Consider the following 15,298-nt stretch of genomic DNA (forward strand, 5'->3'; position numbering starts at 1 on the left):
GAATTTATTGATCACATTTGGGGTTTAAAAATACAGGGAAATGTTTTTTCAGGGGGATGGGTCCAGTTTGCACTTTGCCATTGTAACACTCCTGCAAATAGAATGTAAGTGGGTAGGAGTTCGGGTTCTGAGAGGATTTCTCTTGTGAAGAACAGCTTTTCTTGACAAGCTGCTTGTCACAGTTTTCAGCAACCTCCCTTTTCATTTATTTATTTGGTTTGAGAGACTTAGGAAGATTGTTTGGCGTATTTTGTGTTGGCAGCTCGCATGTCAAAGAAAAACCCTACAAAACACGCCACAAACCTAAAAATATGCCTCTACCATGAATGTACAGTAGTTTCTTCTTCCTTTCCTCTCCTTGCCTTCCAAGAGTGCCAGTGTTGAAGTCCAGGCAGAGAGCTGGCCCTGGCAGAACATTCACAAGGTCAGTATCTGATGCTCTGAATTTTTTTTGCTTCTCTCTGTAACTCCACATTGATGATTTCTTGCCACAACTTTGGGGTCTCCCATGGTTCTCTACTTCCCCTGTTTTTTCCTCATAGGTCAGCTCTTTCTTGTCTCTTCTGTTCAGCATTGAAACCTGTTCATCCTGGTTGTCTTGATGGGAATCCAGACATTATTAAAGGAGTTGGACCACAGAACCATTACAGGGTTAAATCCAATTAGAGTATTTGTTAAAGGAGTTGAAATTAAGACTAAATTTTTAAGTAGGAGAAGAATTTTCCACAGGAGATTAGGAACTAAGCACACTGACAGGATATCCTGGTTCATAACCCAATCAGGGCAACAGAATTTCTTAGTCCATTTAGAAGTACCTAGCTGAGGGCCAGTAGCTTACACCTGGAATTTTAGCTACTGAAGAGGCTGAGGATCACCATTTGAAGCCAGACTGAGCCAGAAAGGCCATGAGACTCTGTATCTCTAATTAACCACCAAAAAGCCAGATGTAGAGCGGTTCAAGTGGTTCAAGTGGTAGAGTGCTAGCTTTGAGCAATGAAGCTCAGGGATAGTGTCTAGGCCCTGAATTTAAGACCCCAAACCAGCACAAAAACAACAACAACAACAACAAAAAACCATAAAGCAAGTGACCAAACCTTTTTTCAGGTGCTCTTGTGTTTGTGGAAGCGAGCAGACACACGGCTACAATGGGGTATTCCATATATGAAAGGGAGATATTTCTCTCTGGAAAAGTAAGTTCGACATTGTACATGTGGTGTGCTGTGAATGTGTGTGTTTCAGTGGTTACATTTATAGCAGTGCCACTGAGAACGTGCAAATGAAGTCTGGGAAGTGCCAACTGGTGTTCTCTAGCTCCAGAGCAACTTGTGCTATGAGAGGAGCTTCTGATCAGGTAGCAGTTCTTTGCGGGCCAGTTTTTTTTTAAATATATGTATATACATGTATATAGATATGCACACACACATACATATGTATATATACATATATATATATATATACACACTTACATATTTTGCCAGTCCTGAGGGTTTGAACTCAGGGCCTGGGCACTCTCTTTGGGCTTTCTCAAGGCTAGAGCTCTACCACAGCACCACTTCTGGCTTTTCCTGTGTATATAATACAGAGGAATTGAACCCAAGGCTTCGTGCATACTAGGCTAGCACTCTATCTAGGTTAAGCTCCTGTTTTTAAAAGGAATATTTTAAAAAGGAAACCTAGGGGAAAGGACTAGAATTCTGGTGAAAGCTTTTAGGAAGCATCTGTTTTAATTTGTGTGTATGTGATTTATTTTTTATTCCTATTATATTTTAGACTTGCTTTGACTCACCATGGCAAAATTATCGTATCACCCAGGATAGGACAGTCAGTAAATGTCGTCGTGTGCTCTACTTTGGGATTCCATATAGAGAGTAAAGCTAGGCCTGGTGGGGCATGCCTGTAATCTCAGCTAATGCAGAGAAAGTAATGATCAGAACAAGTATGCTATGGGGACAACCCAGGCAAAACCACAAGATGCCATCTGAAAAATAACTAAAGTAAAAGAGGGAGGTATAGCTTAAATGGTAGGCTCCCTGTGGAAGTGGAAGGCCCTGAGTTCAAACCTTCATATTACCAAGAGAAGAGAGGGGGAGAAAGGTGTGGAGAAGAAGAAAGATAGTTTTTTTTGTTTTTTTTAAATAAAAAGGTCACTCAAACGGTAGTGTGTCTGGGTGCTGCTGCCCAGGCTTACAGACCTAAACTACTTAGGAGGCTGAGATCTAAGGATAATGGTTCGAAGTTTGCCTAGGCAGGAAAGTTTGTGAGACTCCTATCTCCAGTTAAACAGCAAAAAACTGGAAGTGGAGCTGTGGCTCAAATGGTAGCTTTGGGTGAAAAAGCCTGTGCCCAAGCCCTGAAGTCAAGCTATAGTGCCAACACAAAACTACCATTATCACCACCAAAAAACCCAAAGAGAAATGGTTCATCTTTATTGAGCCCAGCATTTGCAGAACATTTTCTTTAAATTTTTGTTCTAGTGATTATGTTATAATATCTTGGGGTATAAAAATGTCCCACTGAATGCAGTCTAGACGATGCCCAACAAGGCCCTCTGTGCATTGTGTATGTTCTTCCCTGCCTGTGGGCTCAAACTTTTTGCTGATGATATCGCACAGGGTCTTTGATTCCTAGCAGCATAAAAGCTCACACACTTTTGTCAAAGGATTTCCAAAAGATCCTTGCCTAAAACAAGCAAGTCGTGTGTCTTGAGATTTCAGATTGGTTCCCTTTCTACACAAGGAAATGACAGCTAACCTGAAAATGTTCCGTTTTTCTATGTATCAAGTCTGCTTTCTGCAAATTTTTATTCATAACACCATTCAGCATACCCAGCACCATCTAACTCCATCCCACGTCTATGTGAGTCACTTTTTAAAGTACTTCTTTTGAAAAAGAAAAAAAAGTGTCTCATGCACATAGATAATTAGAGGGGAAAAATACAAGTAAAAATAAATTGTGTTGTTTAATTTTAAAACCCAAATGAATCTTAAGTACCAAATACATATGTTTCTCACTTTTCTTGGATTACCAAGAACTTTGCCACCTTTGTTTTGATTCTATTCCAAGCATGTGACTTAACTTTTTCCCTTCCTTCTTTCCTTCCTTCCTTCCTTCCTTCCTTCCTTCCTTCCTTCCTTCCTTCTTTCCTTCCTTCCTCCCTCCCTCCCTCCCCTCCCTCTCCCTCCCTCCCTCCCTCTCCCCTCCCTTCCTCCCTCCCTCCCTCCCTCCCTCCCTCCCTCCCTCCCTCCCTCCCTCCCTCCTTCCTTCCTTCCTTCCTTCCTTCCTTCCTTCCTTCCTTCTTCCTTCCTTCCTTCTTAAATGATAATAGCAGTGATGGAAAAGCAGCTGGTCAAGCAAAAGGCTTGAATGGTGATGGCTCAGGCCTGCTGCAATCTTAGCTGCTCTGGAGGCTGAGGTCTGAGGATTGAGGTTCAAAGCCAGCCCAGACAGGAAAGTCCTTGAGATTTATATCTCCAGTTAACACCAAAAAGGCAAAAATAGAGGTACGGTTCAAATGGTAAAGCTACAGCTTTCAAGGAAAAAAAGTGAATGAGGACTTAAGTGCACACACACACACACACACACACACACACACACACACACACACACATTGATGGCATATTACATTCTCCAAAGCACTCAGTATTATTGAAGCCTGGAACCGTCCATTGTGGCGGGCATATGGTTCAAGTCAACAAGCCCTTGTATATTTCTTTCCTGGGTGTTTAAGTTGCATTTGTTAGTAATAACATCCATTTATATGCTTTTTTTATGAAGATCATTGCTGGAGAAATGGGACACATCCAGTTATTCTTTATTATTGAATTGATTTACTGATTGTGTGATATTCATGTCAGAATTGGTACTCTTACTACCTGATTATTTCATCATTAGATTTCATGCTCCAAGTATGTAATTTTATAGCTGTCCATTACTATGTTAATTTAATGTCATGCAAATTGATTGTTCAGCAAGAATGACTTGCATCTAAGCCCACATTTTAAATTAAAGAATACAAAAAGGTAAATGCTCTTGAGTCGTGTTCTGAGTGCTCAGGTGCTCGTGGCTTTTGCAAAGCCACAGAAAGTACTGTCATTCGCTGTTGCAGGCAAGCACTGCTTCTCACCACAAGCTCAGCCAGGCTATTGGGAGTGCACTGCCAGAAAAATACACACGTGTGTGTGTGTGTGTGTGTGTGTGTGTGTGTGTGTGTGTGTATGTTTTGGGTTTTTTTTTGCTAGTCCTAAGGACTGAACTCAGGGCCTGGGCACTGTCCTTGGACTTTTCTCAAGGCTAGAGCTCTACCATTTGAGCCATAGCACCACTTCCAGGTTTTTTCTATGTATGTGGTACCGAGGAATTGAATCCTGGCATTTGTATATGCTAGGCAAGCACTCTACCACTAGGCCAAACTCCTGGCCCAGAAAAGTATATTTTTTAAATGAAGACAAATGTGTGTTTTATATTAACTGGACAGGAAGGAGCGCTAAGTCTGTCCCTTTAAGAAGTTTAATATTTACATCTAGAATCCTAGAAACTCAGAGGGCTGAGATGTAAGGATCACATATCAAAGCCAGCCTGTGTAAGAAAGTCTGTGAGACTTATATCTCCAGTGAACTACCGCAAAACTGGAAGTGGAGGTGACTCAAGTGGTAGAGTACTATCTTTGTGTAAATGAGATCAGAGACAATGCCAAGGCCCTGAGTTCAAGTCCCAGGACTGCCACTAAAAAAGAAGTTTAATATTTAACCCACAAAAGGCATTTGATAGACCAGCTCCAGCTTCTTTTTATTTTATTGTCAGGGTAATGTATATTCCAGCTTCTTTTTACAGTTAGACCTAGAGGTGACATAGTTGATCTTTTCTGTATTTGATACACTGGAGACTAAATGGAATTTAGAATTTATATGATTCAGAGGGCAACTTTACATTATGAATATAGTATCATGAAGACCACCATATGCTGTTTGAGAAGAGAAAGAGGCACCAGCTACCAGTACCTACGTGCACATCTAAGGGGTCAGTGTTGCTTGTGTTTCAAAGATGGCAGAGAGATGGCCAACTGGGCTAAAGTCTTGGTGGTGCTTATTTGGTTGAATTTGAGGTTATATGTCAGGTCCACTGTTGCTTGGTTTATAGTAGGAAAGGTGACCAGTTACAACTGCCTCTTTCACAACTCCTAGTTCTAATAATAATCCCATTACTTGCTTTCTGGGTGCAACAAAGCAACTGAGACTTGGGGAGGGAATGAGCTGGAGTTTGGTAGCATGTGGGTTTTTAGGGTTTGACGGTATTTGTGGATTTTTTTGTTTCATGTGGAACTACAAGTCTCTGATGTTACCAATGTGAGAATAGCATCCAAGTGTGAGAAAAATTCTCACACTTATTCTCACACTTTGGGAAACAAAATAGGCTGTATTGGTAGGTTGTGTCTGCACTTGCTGTAAGTGGAATATATCATATTATTCCTCCAAAGTTATGATATAAACAGATAATAACACAAAAGTTTTGTTAGCGCAAACATTTAACTAGAACATTTGTCAGGAAATAGACATATAAAGAAGAAAATGAACGCCTAACTGGCCTGGGAAAAGGAAGCAGGAAAGTATTTTCTGTATTTCCCAAGGATTCTTGATGTGGTCCTCAAGAACAGCCCATAGTCAAGAAATGTGATAAAGCCAGGTGCTGGTGGCGCATGCCTCTGATTTTAGCTTCTCATTGGACTGAAATCTGAGGATCATGGTTCGAAGCCAGCTCAGACAAGAAACTCCATGAGACTCTTATCTCCAATTAAACAATAAGTAAGTAAGTAAATAAATAAATAAATACTTACATAAAGCTAGAAGTAGAGCTGTGACTAAAGAAATAAGAGTACAATCCTTGAACTCAGAGATAGCACCCATATCCTGAATTCTAGCCCCAGGACCAGGTTGTACAAACCTGCCAAAAGGGTAAGTTTAATTTGTTTTACTATTTCTATAATCTTTATTTTAAGTCTTTGGAGAGTTATGTCATACAAATTTGTAGGGATCCCATAGTTAGAATTTTGGGGAAGCTAATAAGAAATATTTTTTTCTTTCTGCCCTAAAGGACTAGCCACCAGGAAGAACATTATTTATATATTATATAATGTTAACTTTACATAAAAATTGTCTTTTTAAATATACATATTCTTAGTTTGGGACAACTCCCTTTTATTTAAAAAAGGGGAAGGAGGACTTTTAGTTGCAGATAATGAGCAAAGATGTTGCTCACTTTCTACGTATTTTCAGATTTTTTTTTCTTTGTGCTGGTACTAGAACTTGAATTTAGGTTCTGGGCATTGTCTCTTAGCTTTTTCTCTCAAGGCTACTTACCACTCTATCAATTGTCACGCCTTCATTTCCAGTGTTTTGGTATTTAATTGGAGATGAGTGACTTTGCTTATCCTAGATCTTTCTACCTAGGTTGGCTTCAAACCATGACCCTCAGATCTCAAACATCTGAGTAGCTAAAATTATAGGTATGTGCCACAAAGACACCACTTCTAAATTTTCTATTGATTTCTTTGTGTGTGTGTGTGTGTGTGTGTGTGTGTGTGCGCGCGCGCGCGCGCGCGCGCGCGCGCACACATGCACGCTCACGCACCTGGGCTTGAAATCAGGGTCTGAGTACTCTCACTGAGCTTTTTTCTCTAGGCTAATGTTGTACCACTTGACCCATGTTTTTGTTTGCTGGTTAACTGGAGATAAGAATCTGAAGGAGTTTCCCTGCAGCCAGCTTCAAATAATGATCCTCAGATCAGATCTCAGCCTCTTGAATAGCTAGGATTATAGGTATGAACCACTAGTGCAAGCTTTTTGTTGTTGTTGTTACTTTTTAGTATTTATAGTTTAATTTTCCAGAGTTTACTTTCGGAAGTATCCTTAGTTATTACTAAACTATTGTGTTCTCATTGTTGGGGAATCTAATAAAATTCAGGCTATTTTTGTTAACTGCCAGATTTCACAAACCATAGTGTTCCATTTTGATACAAAGAGATATATAGCAGGATTTATTCAGTGAGTTCTTTATATTTATAAAAGTGTCAGGAGTGAAAACAGCACCCATTTATACAGGTCAATCATAGAAATGTGTCAAGCAAATGGTGCCTACCAAACTTAATGGGCTGCATTTTTCCCTGCCTGCAGTACAATTCCACCTTATTTATAGAACAGTAGGTAAAGTGGTGTTTCTTCTTTCAGCTCTTTGCATTTCTGACAGCAGGACTGTTACAACAGGCTTTGAATGCATTTGAAGCCTAAGGAAATTCCATTTATAATTGCTCAAGAACAAATCCCGAGTTATTATGCTTCCTTTTTTTTTGAATTACAGTTGTAACACATCAAAAAGAGTATTTCCATTTTTCATCTTTGACATTATTAGAGTATTGTGAGGTTACTAATTAAAACTAAAATTGGAGCCAGGCATCAGTGACTCATGCCTATAATCTAACCATTCAGGAAACTGAGATCTAAAGATTCAAAGCCAGCCCTAGCAGAGAAATCTGAGAGTATCTCATATTACCCATCAAAAAGTTGTTCTGAGCCAGTTGTCTGGTCTGAGTACGTCTCAGGAGGCTGAGATCTGAGAATCACAGTTCAAATCCAGTCTAGATAGGAAATTGTGTAATGAATGTTATCTCCAATTAACCAGCAAAAGCTGAGGAGCTGTAGAGTCACAGCAGTGGGGCTGTGACTTAAGTAGAACTCTAGCCTTGAGCAAAAAAGGTCAGAGTCAGCATGCAGGCCTTGAGTTCAAGCCATAGAACCAGCACCAAAACCGAATAAAAGAAAACAGAAAACACTGGTTAGGAGTGGTAGAGTTGCTAGCTGGTACAAAGTAAGCTGAGGGAGATCATTTGGTCCTAAGTTCTAGCCCCAGTGCCAACATTAACAAATAAGTTTTTTTTTGTTTTTTGTTTTGTTTTGTTTTTGTATTTTTGCCAGTCCTGGGGTTTGAACTCAGGGCCCAGGCACTGTCCTTGGCTTGCTCAAGGCTAGCGCTCCACCACTTTAGCCACAGAGGGGTGAAAAAGTCAGTTATTATTGCCTCTAAAATAAAAACAAGGATGATTAGACGTTTGCTGAGAAATTTCAGAACAGCAATGACAAGCTAGCAAAGAAGACACTTGGCTGAATGGTCTTTGTTTTTCTATGGTGGAGGTCATGGTTTATTGATCATTCAGACATCCGCAAAGAGATAAAAAATTAATAATCTTCCTGTTGACATGTCTATATGCTAACATTCAATGCAGCTATACTTTAGGGAAATTAAGATGAATTGCTTTTATTTTTCTAAAGTGCCATGACTTCCATAAACTGCTCTGAATTATGCATTTCGATGAATTTCTGCTCCCATTTTATACCAAGAATAGATAGATTAGTGAGTAAATTCCCTCTTTTTTAAAGGCTTGAATGCAAATCTGATTTTGCTTTTAAAAAGCAGAGAGGAAGGAGTGGAGAGAAAAGCCAATGAAGCTGTGGAGAATATCCAGAAGGGAAAGAATTTCATCCAAATATCTCACCTTCCCCAGGAATTGGGGTGCCAGCATCCAACCCCATTTCCAGCTCTGTGCTAGTTACCTAAATATCAGTCTTCCCTACTTAGTGAGGATGAGATGTGAGATGTCCTTTTTCTTTCTTTTCTTTTCTTCTTTTTAAAGAAGAGAACAGTTTTTCCATGAACTGTGTATTTATTTGGTTGACAGAACTAAATTATGTACACTTCCTCTCTCTCCATTCCTTCCAATGCCTGACTCCCTATTTGATAGGCAGGTATACTGTACCAAATGAAATCAAGCTGAAATCTAGGAAGATTTTCTCTCCCTCCCTCCCTTCTTTCTTGTTGGTCCTGGGGCTTGAGCATAGGGCATGGGCACTATCCTTGAGATTTTTTTTTTTTTTTTGCAGGATAGTGCTCTACCACTTAGAACTGCAGTGCCACTTCTGATTTTCTGGTGGTTAATTGGAGAATCTCATAGATTTTCCTGCCCAGGCTGGCTTCAAACCTGAATCCCCAAGATCTCAGCCTTCTGAGAAGCTAGGATTACAGATGTGAGCTACTGGTACCAAGCTGACTTTCATTTTCAATGTAAAAGAATGCTTAGAATCTTGTCCAGCACAGTTTAACCAAATTTCCAATATTGAATTTGCAATAGTTGGTAGCACAGCCTGTTCACTATGAGTAATAGTACTTCTGTAATAACTGCAGTTAGAACAGAGTTTCTAAAGCATTAAAGTGACAAAGGAATTAATGCAGCAGAGATACTCACTAGACACTATGTTGGAAATGAACTGTACAGCTTGGGGTGGAGATCGGAAGGGGAAAAACTGGGAGAAAATAAGGGGAGAAGGTGACTGTTCAAAAAGAAATATTATCTGACTTACTTAATTGTAACACCTCTGTTTATCACCTTTACAATAACAAAAAAAGAGAAAGAAAGAAAGAAAAGCTCCCTATAACCAGGCGCTAGAGGCTCTTGCCTGTAATCCTGCCTACTCAGGGGACTGAGATCTGAGGATGGAGGTTCAAATCCAACCCAGGCAGAAAATTCCATGAACCTCTTATCTCCAATTAACTAGAAAACCAAAAGTGGAGATATGGCTCAAAGTGGGAAAGCCTTGAGCAAAATAGCTCAATGACAATGCCCAGGCCCTTAGTTCAAGTCCCACGACCACTACCCTACTACCACCAATAACAAAAAGTTCCCTATAGGTTATAGCCAACTCTTAGCCCCACACTACCCACAGTGACATCCAGGGAGACTATACATGTGTCCCCTGGGGGAAATCTGACATTCTGGGACCCCACAGCAAAGGCTACTTTAATTCTTTTTTTTTCATATATTTTTTATTGTAATTAATAGAAGGGTTACATTATATTCACCAGATAGGAGGTGCATTACTTCACAAATATTGATACCCTTTCTCATGTCATGGTCCCCATTTCCCTCCCCCCCTCCACCCCCCATGCTACTTTAATTCTCCACTCTTCTCTTAGACTAAAGAATTTAGATCTATTTTCTACGAGTGATTCCAAACGTCTCAAAGCCTGTTTATTTATATTTGATGGATAAGTCTACAGATAATACTGATTTATTTTTGTTTGACGCATAGGAAGGATCAGGCTAATTAGTTAATGAAGCAGGACTGAGGGGGTGGGAGTGGCAGGGACCAGGAAATCAGGGATTAACAAGGACTGGTAATCACCTGGAGGGACTTTGGGAACTAAATGCAGTGCTCACCTTGGGTGGGGAGGCTGGGTTTGAGTGGTTTGTTGTTAACATAATGGATGTGACAGAGGGTTGACTGGTCATGTTTGTTTATGTGCATGGATGAGATCCCCTATGTGTTCATGATGTTTATAGTTATGGAGTTCTGAGAACGCTCAAAGAAGCCCTGACTACACCATTACCCATGAGCAGCTCTGAAATCCTAGCTGGGTCTTAATGATAGCAGAACTAATCTCCTCCTCTTCCCCATTCTGCCTCTTCTTCCTCCTTTCTCTCTAACCCCTTCTTCTTCCTCTCTTCATTTTACCCTATTCTCATCCTCTTCTTCCTTTTTTTTTTGGTTGGTCTTGGGACTTGAACTTTGGGCCTGGGCATTGTCCCTGAGCTCTTCAGCTCAAGGCTACCGCCCTACCCTTGAGCTACAGCCCCACTTTCCCATTTTCTATTGATTAATTGGAGATAAGAGTCTCATGTTCTTTAGTGCCCTGGCTGGCTTTGAATCTCTATCCTCAGATCTCAGATCTCAGCCTCCTGAATAGCTAGGATTACAGGCATGAGCTCCTGCATCCCCCCCCTCTATTTTTTCCTCTTTTATCCTCCCTTTTTCTTTCCTTTTATTTGTTCTTCTTGTTCCCATTCCCCTCCTCCTTTTCCTCCCATCCTCTTCCCTCTCTTTCTTCGCTTTCTTTACCTCCCCTTCTCCCCATTCTCTTTCTCATTTCCTTTCCCTCTTCTTCCTTTCTTCTTCCTCTTCCTCCTTCTCTTTTGTTCTCTTCCTCTTTCATTTCCCTCTTGGGAAAGAGACTACAGTGGGGTCCTGGTTAGCTTACTGTAGAACTTCCACCACTGGCTTACTTATTTGGCCTCTTAGGGAAGGCCTTTCCAGTCCAGGAAGAAGGCAGTGCCAATGCCAACGAGCTGCCTTCTACAACTCTCTCGGTCTTATTCTCTTCCGGCTACAGGCAGGTTCAAACAGGAAATTCAACAGGAGCTGTTACCTTCCTGTTTTTTTGTTTTTGCTTGTTTTAAAATCTCTGATGAAGCCCTGGCAAAGGTTTGGGGAGTGCTCAGGATTTTATGCATCTTGTCATTCATTAGAACCCCAAATTTGAATTCTCCCATCTGAAAAGATTGTCATCCCCAAATTGGAAAATAAGAGCAACAGGAATTTTATCACATTCAAATGTGCAAAGCAGTGCTGTGAGTATATTCACAGTACTGTACAGCCATAACACGAGCTGTCTAGTTCCACAGGATTTTTACTCCTCCAAATGGAAACCTGTACCTGAAAGTAGTCATTCCATAACTTTTCTACCCCTAGCAATCACTCATCCACATCGTGTCACTATACTTGCTCTCAGTGTTTCCTATATATGGAATCATGCAATACATTTCCTTTTGTGTATAATTCCAATTGTATTATTCCATTTCACATTTTCCAGAAACACATTGCCATCTCCAATCATCTGACATTTTATTTTATTTATTTTACTCTTTCATTTTATTCTTTGCCTTCAAATTAGCAATGACACATATTTGAATCTTAGAATACCTACTATACCGCCCAGAGGCAGGCAGTGCCTCCAAGTGAGGAAAACTTCCAGAAATAGGAGTCACATAAAGGAAGAATAGCCTTATTTTCACATTGACTCATAAAACTATCAAATGCAGATGTTGATTTTCTGCCCAGCTGGAAAGTCATTTATTGTTAAAGAGGAGGTATGTGAATTCTTACATTATTCATTTAAAAATTACTTCCAGCTACTTTAACTCATGACACTAAATTATTATTTGTTGGGGGGGGGCTGGGTGGCCATGCATGGAAGAGAATGGCGTGGGATAGGCCCAGGTGACAGTGGCCAGGGCTGTTTCCTGTGTGCCATGAGAGTTTGCTTGGAAGACCAGCTGAGTTGTTCTCATGCCTGAGTCATGGAGGAAGGCTGCTCTGATTGACTTCACGCATCACTTCTTTCTCCCAGGATGCATTGCTGGGGTTGGCTGTGCCCAGAGAGAACAGATCCCTTGTGATCTGCCTTGCCTTCCCCTGGAGGAAATTCAGGAGTAGTTCTCGCCTCTTCTCTGACGGATGACCACAGCATCCATGTGTCCCTGACAGTTGAGAAGAAAAGAAAGAACATTTCAACTGTCTCATAAAGCTGGAAAGACCACGGGAATATAGTGACAAAATCAATTGCACACCCCAGGACTCCCCCTCTCCTTTCTCTCTCTGCATCCCTGAGTTATCTAACATAATCAGAAGCCTCTCAAGTCTGTGCTTATGGTATCTGTAATTATATTCATTTGTGTGGATGTTCAGGGAACTGGGGGCCCTATAGGATTTTTTTCCCTTGTTTTATCTGCAGCTTAAAAAATAAAGGTAAGCTAATAATTTTTAGATCAGTTAACCTTTTGTTTTATTTTCAGAGCACTTGTCAAATGTATATATCCCTGGAGGGTCACACACACACACACACACACACACACACACACACACACACACACACACACACACAAGAATCCATCAAACTTAAGTAGAAATGACAAGTTAGCTGAATCCTAAAATTATGTTTCAGTGTGAAACCCAAAGCATTTTCCCCTTTTTTTTTAACTCCAGATTTAGAATCCTATGGGTGAGATTCTTCCACTGGCTGTATAATTAGGGAGATTAATTAGCACTTGTCCTATACCTGTTAGAAGTTGATACACACAGTGTGGACTTCATCTGTGCCAGACCACTTAAAAAGCATTGGTGGAGATCCAATGTGTGTCCAAAATAAAAGAAGCAAGAGCCAGCCCAAGGCCTGTATCCTTTTGAAAAAAACAGAATGGGCGAACAGGGCTGGGCTGGATATCTGTCTGAATGGTCCAGCTGAATGATGACAAATGAGCTTAAGGACAACCTTGAAAGATATTGGAATCCTGAGTTCTACAGTTGAAATGTTCTATCAAATTAAAGAAAATCAACTTAAATGCCAGCAGTGCGAATCTTCTAAAAGGCAACTGGAGATGATCAGGCATGCAGCTACTTGAAATTACCATTAATTTCCTTTGTGTTTGTTGGCAAGAAAAAAGAAGCCAGAAGCTGGTGGCTCACAACTATAATCCTAGCTGTTCAGGAAGCTGAGATTGGAGGGTCACAGTGAAAATCTAGATCAGGCAAACATGTTTGTGAGATTCTTATGTCCATTTACACACACACACACACACACACACACACACACACACACACACGGTAGGGGGAGGAAGAGAGGAAGGGAGAGACACAGAGGGAGAAATAGAGGGAGAGGAGAGGGGGAAGGGAGAGGGCAGATGGTAGGTAGAAGGAAAATGACTGCCTATTTCTTAAGGTAAGTATTTGCTAAACCAAGTCAGGCTGACAGCAAGTTGCTAGAACAAAGGACCTACAAGGTGTGAAGACACACATGGACCTTTTAGTGACCTGTTTCCTGACTTTGCATACATTTCATCTCTTGAATCCCACCAATTTCATTTGTTTAATAATCTGCACCAAGGAGGATTGAATACATGTCAACCTCCAAAGTAAACTGGTAATACTATTATTAAAGTTACTCTATCATGAGATATAGTTCTTTCTTCTCTCTGAGAGAGGGACTGCCAAGGATTTATTTTACAACACTCAAGGTCAGGGGGCTCAGCCAGAAGTACACAGGGAAGCAGTTTGAAGACTCTGTTCAGAGAAGGTCCCCTGCTGGATCCTTCCTGGGTAGGTGTCTAATACAGTAATATATTTATAATTGGATTTTAATTGCAGTCTGATTTTAGTGTGTGTATGTGTGGGGGGGGGTTAGCTTGCTCCTACAAGAAGGACAATACTCCAAATTAGATTGTACACTACCTCACCCAGGGTGATTTGTTCTATGCTAAAAATATAGTGGAAGAAATATTTTTAAAATGTTTACTTTGGTCTACTAACTTAACTGTTGTTGCCTTAACATTTGGCATTCTATCTTGCTTTGTAGTTCACTCCAGTGGCTCAGGATAGTGGACAAGACATGAGTGATATTTAATGGGGTCCAGGAAGGGTTGTAAGTCTCGATGTTCTTGTCTGGAAAATGAGGAGAACTATGGATGTGGGAGGATATTGTCAATGGATAAGTAGAAGAGTATCTGGCATCTAGAATAGGAGTTGAAAATTAATGATAATTTTCTCATTTCACTGTTTTCATGTATTGGTTATTTATAAAATAGGGACAAGAACATGTGGAACATTAGGGGATAGATAGATTACACCCTTGGGTTAGGATGAAGGAATTCTGGGTATAGCCTGGTGTCTGTGGTGATTGTAATGGATCATCTGCTTGAACATGGCTAAGAGAATAGACTTAAATAATTTCACCACTGAAAACAGAAACGTGGGTGAGGTGATGGATATGCTAATTAGCTTGGCTTCCTCCTCATTATACATATATCAAAACATTATATTGTGTTCTGTAAATACAAGCACTTCATGCATGTCAGTCACTCCTCCTTAGAGTCTCAGATGGTCAGAACACTTGAGACTGTCCAGGTCTGGCTGTTAACTGGAGAGACACTAACAGATAGCCAAGGTTAATTCCTCATGGCCTCAGAAAAGGCACTTCTTACAGAAAAGCCACCCAAAGTCTCACTCAACAGCTGCATAGCTTTAATTTAATGTAATATGAGATTGAAATAAGGATCACAACATTAATACTGGTGTCAACTGGAATTATCACATAGCTTCCCAATGTGATATTTTGCTTTCTTGAATCTTATACCACTGTTTCTGCGGCTATTCCATTATAACTCACAATCAATGTGACAATGTTGCCATATTTTTAGCTCATTCATTTTTTTAATGTAGCCTGAGACTCATGGTTCATGTCTGTAAAACTAGCTATTAAGAAGCTGAGAAGTGAGGATTAAGGTTCAAAGCCAGTCAGTGCCAATAAAGCAGAGAGACTTTTATTTCCAATCAACCAGCAAAAATGCCAGAAGTAGAGGTGTGGCACTAGGTTTGAGCAGCAAAAATCAAAGCAAGAGCATGAGAACCTGAGTTCAAATCTCAGT

The 15,298-nt window shown here is 40.4% G+C and overlaps 1 protein-coding gene across 1 annotated transcript in view; it reads left to right on the forward strand.

The window, feature by feature from the left end:
- Window positions 1–12,644, forward strand: part of LOC150046394 (nuclear receptor ROR-alpha-like) — a 96,417-nt gene extending 83,773 nt beyond the window's left edge. Inside the window, exon 2 of the mRNA XM_090358266.1 lies at window positions 12,229–12,644. Within this exon, the coding sequence (XP_090214392.1) occupies window positions 12,229–12,314 (86 nt within the window). The 3' untranslated portion in view covers window positions 12,315–12,644. The remainder of the gene's footprint in view (window positions 1–12,228) is intronic.
- The last annotated feature ends 2,654 nt before the right edge of the window (window positions 12,645–15,298 follow it).

This window comes from Megascapheus bottae, chromosome 25 (genome assembly GCF_031878675.1).
Source record: "Megascapheus bottae isolate mThoBot1 chromosome 25, mThoBot2.hap1, whole genome shotgun sequence".
In the NCBI taxonomy this organism is placed as follows: domain Eukaryota; kingdom Metazoa; phylum Chordata; class Mammalia; order Rodentia; family Geomyidae; genus Megascapheus; species Megascapheus bottae.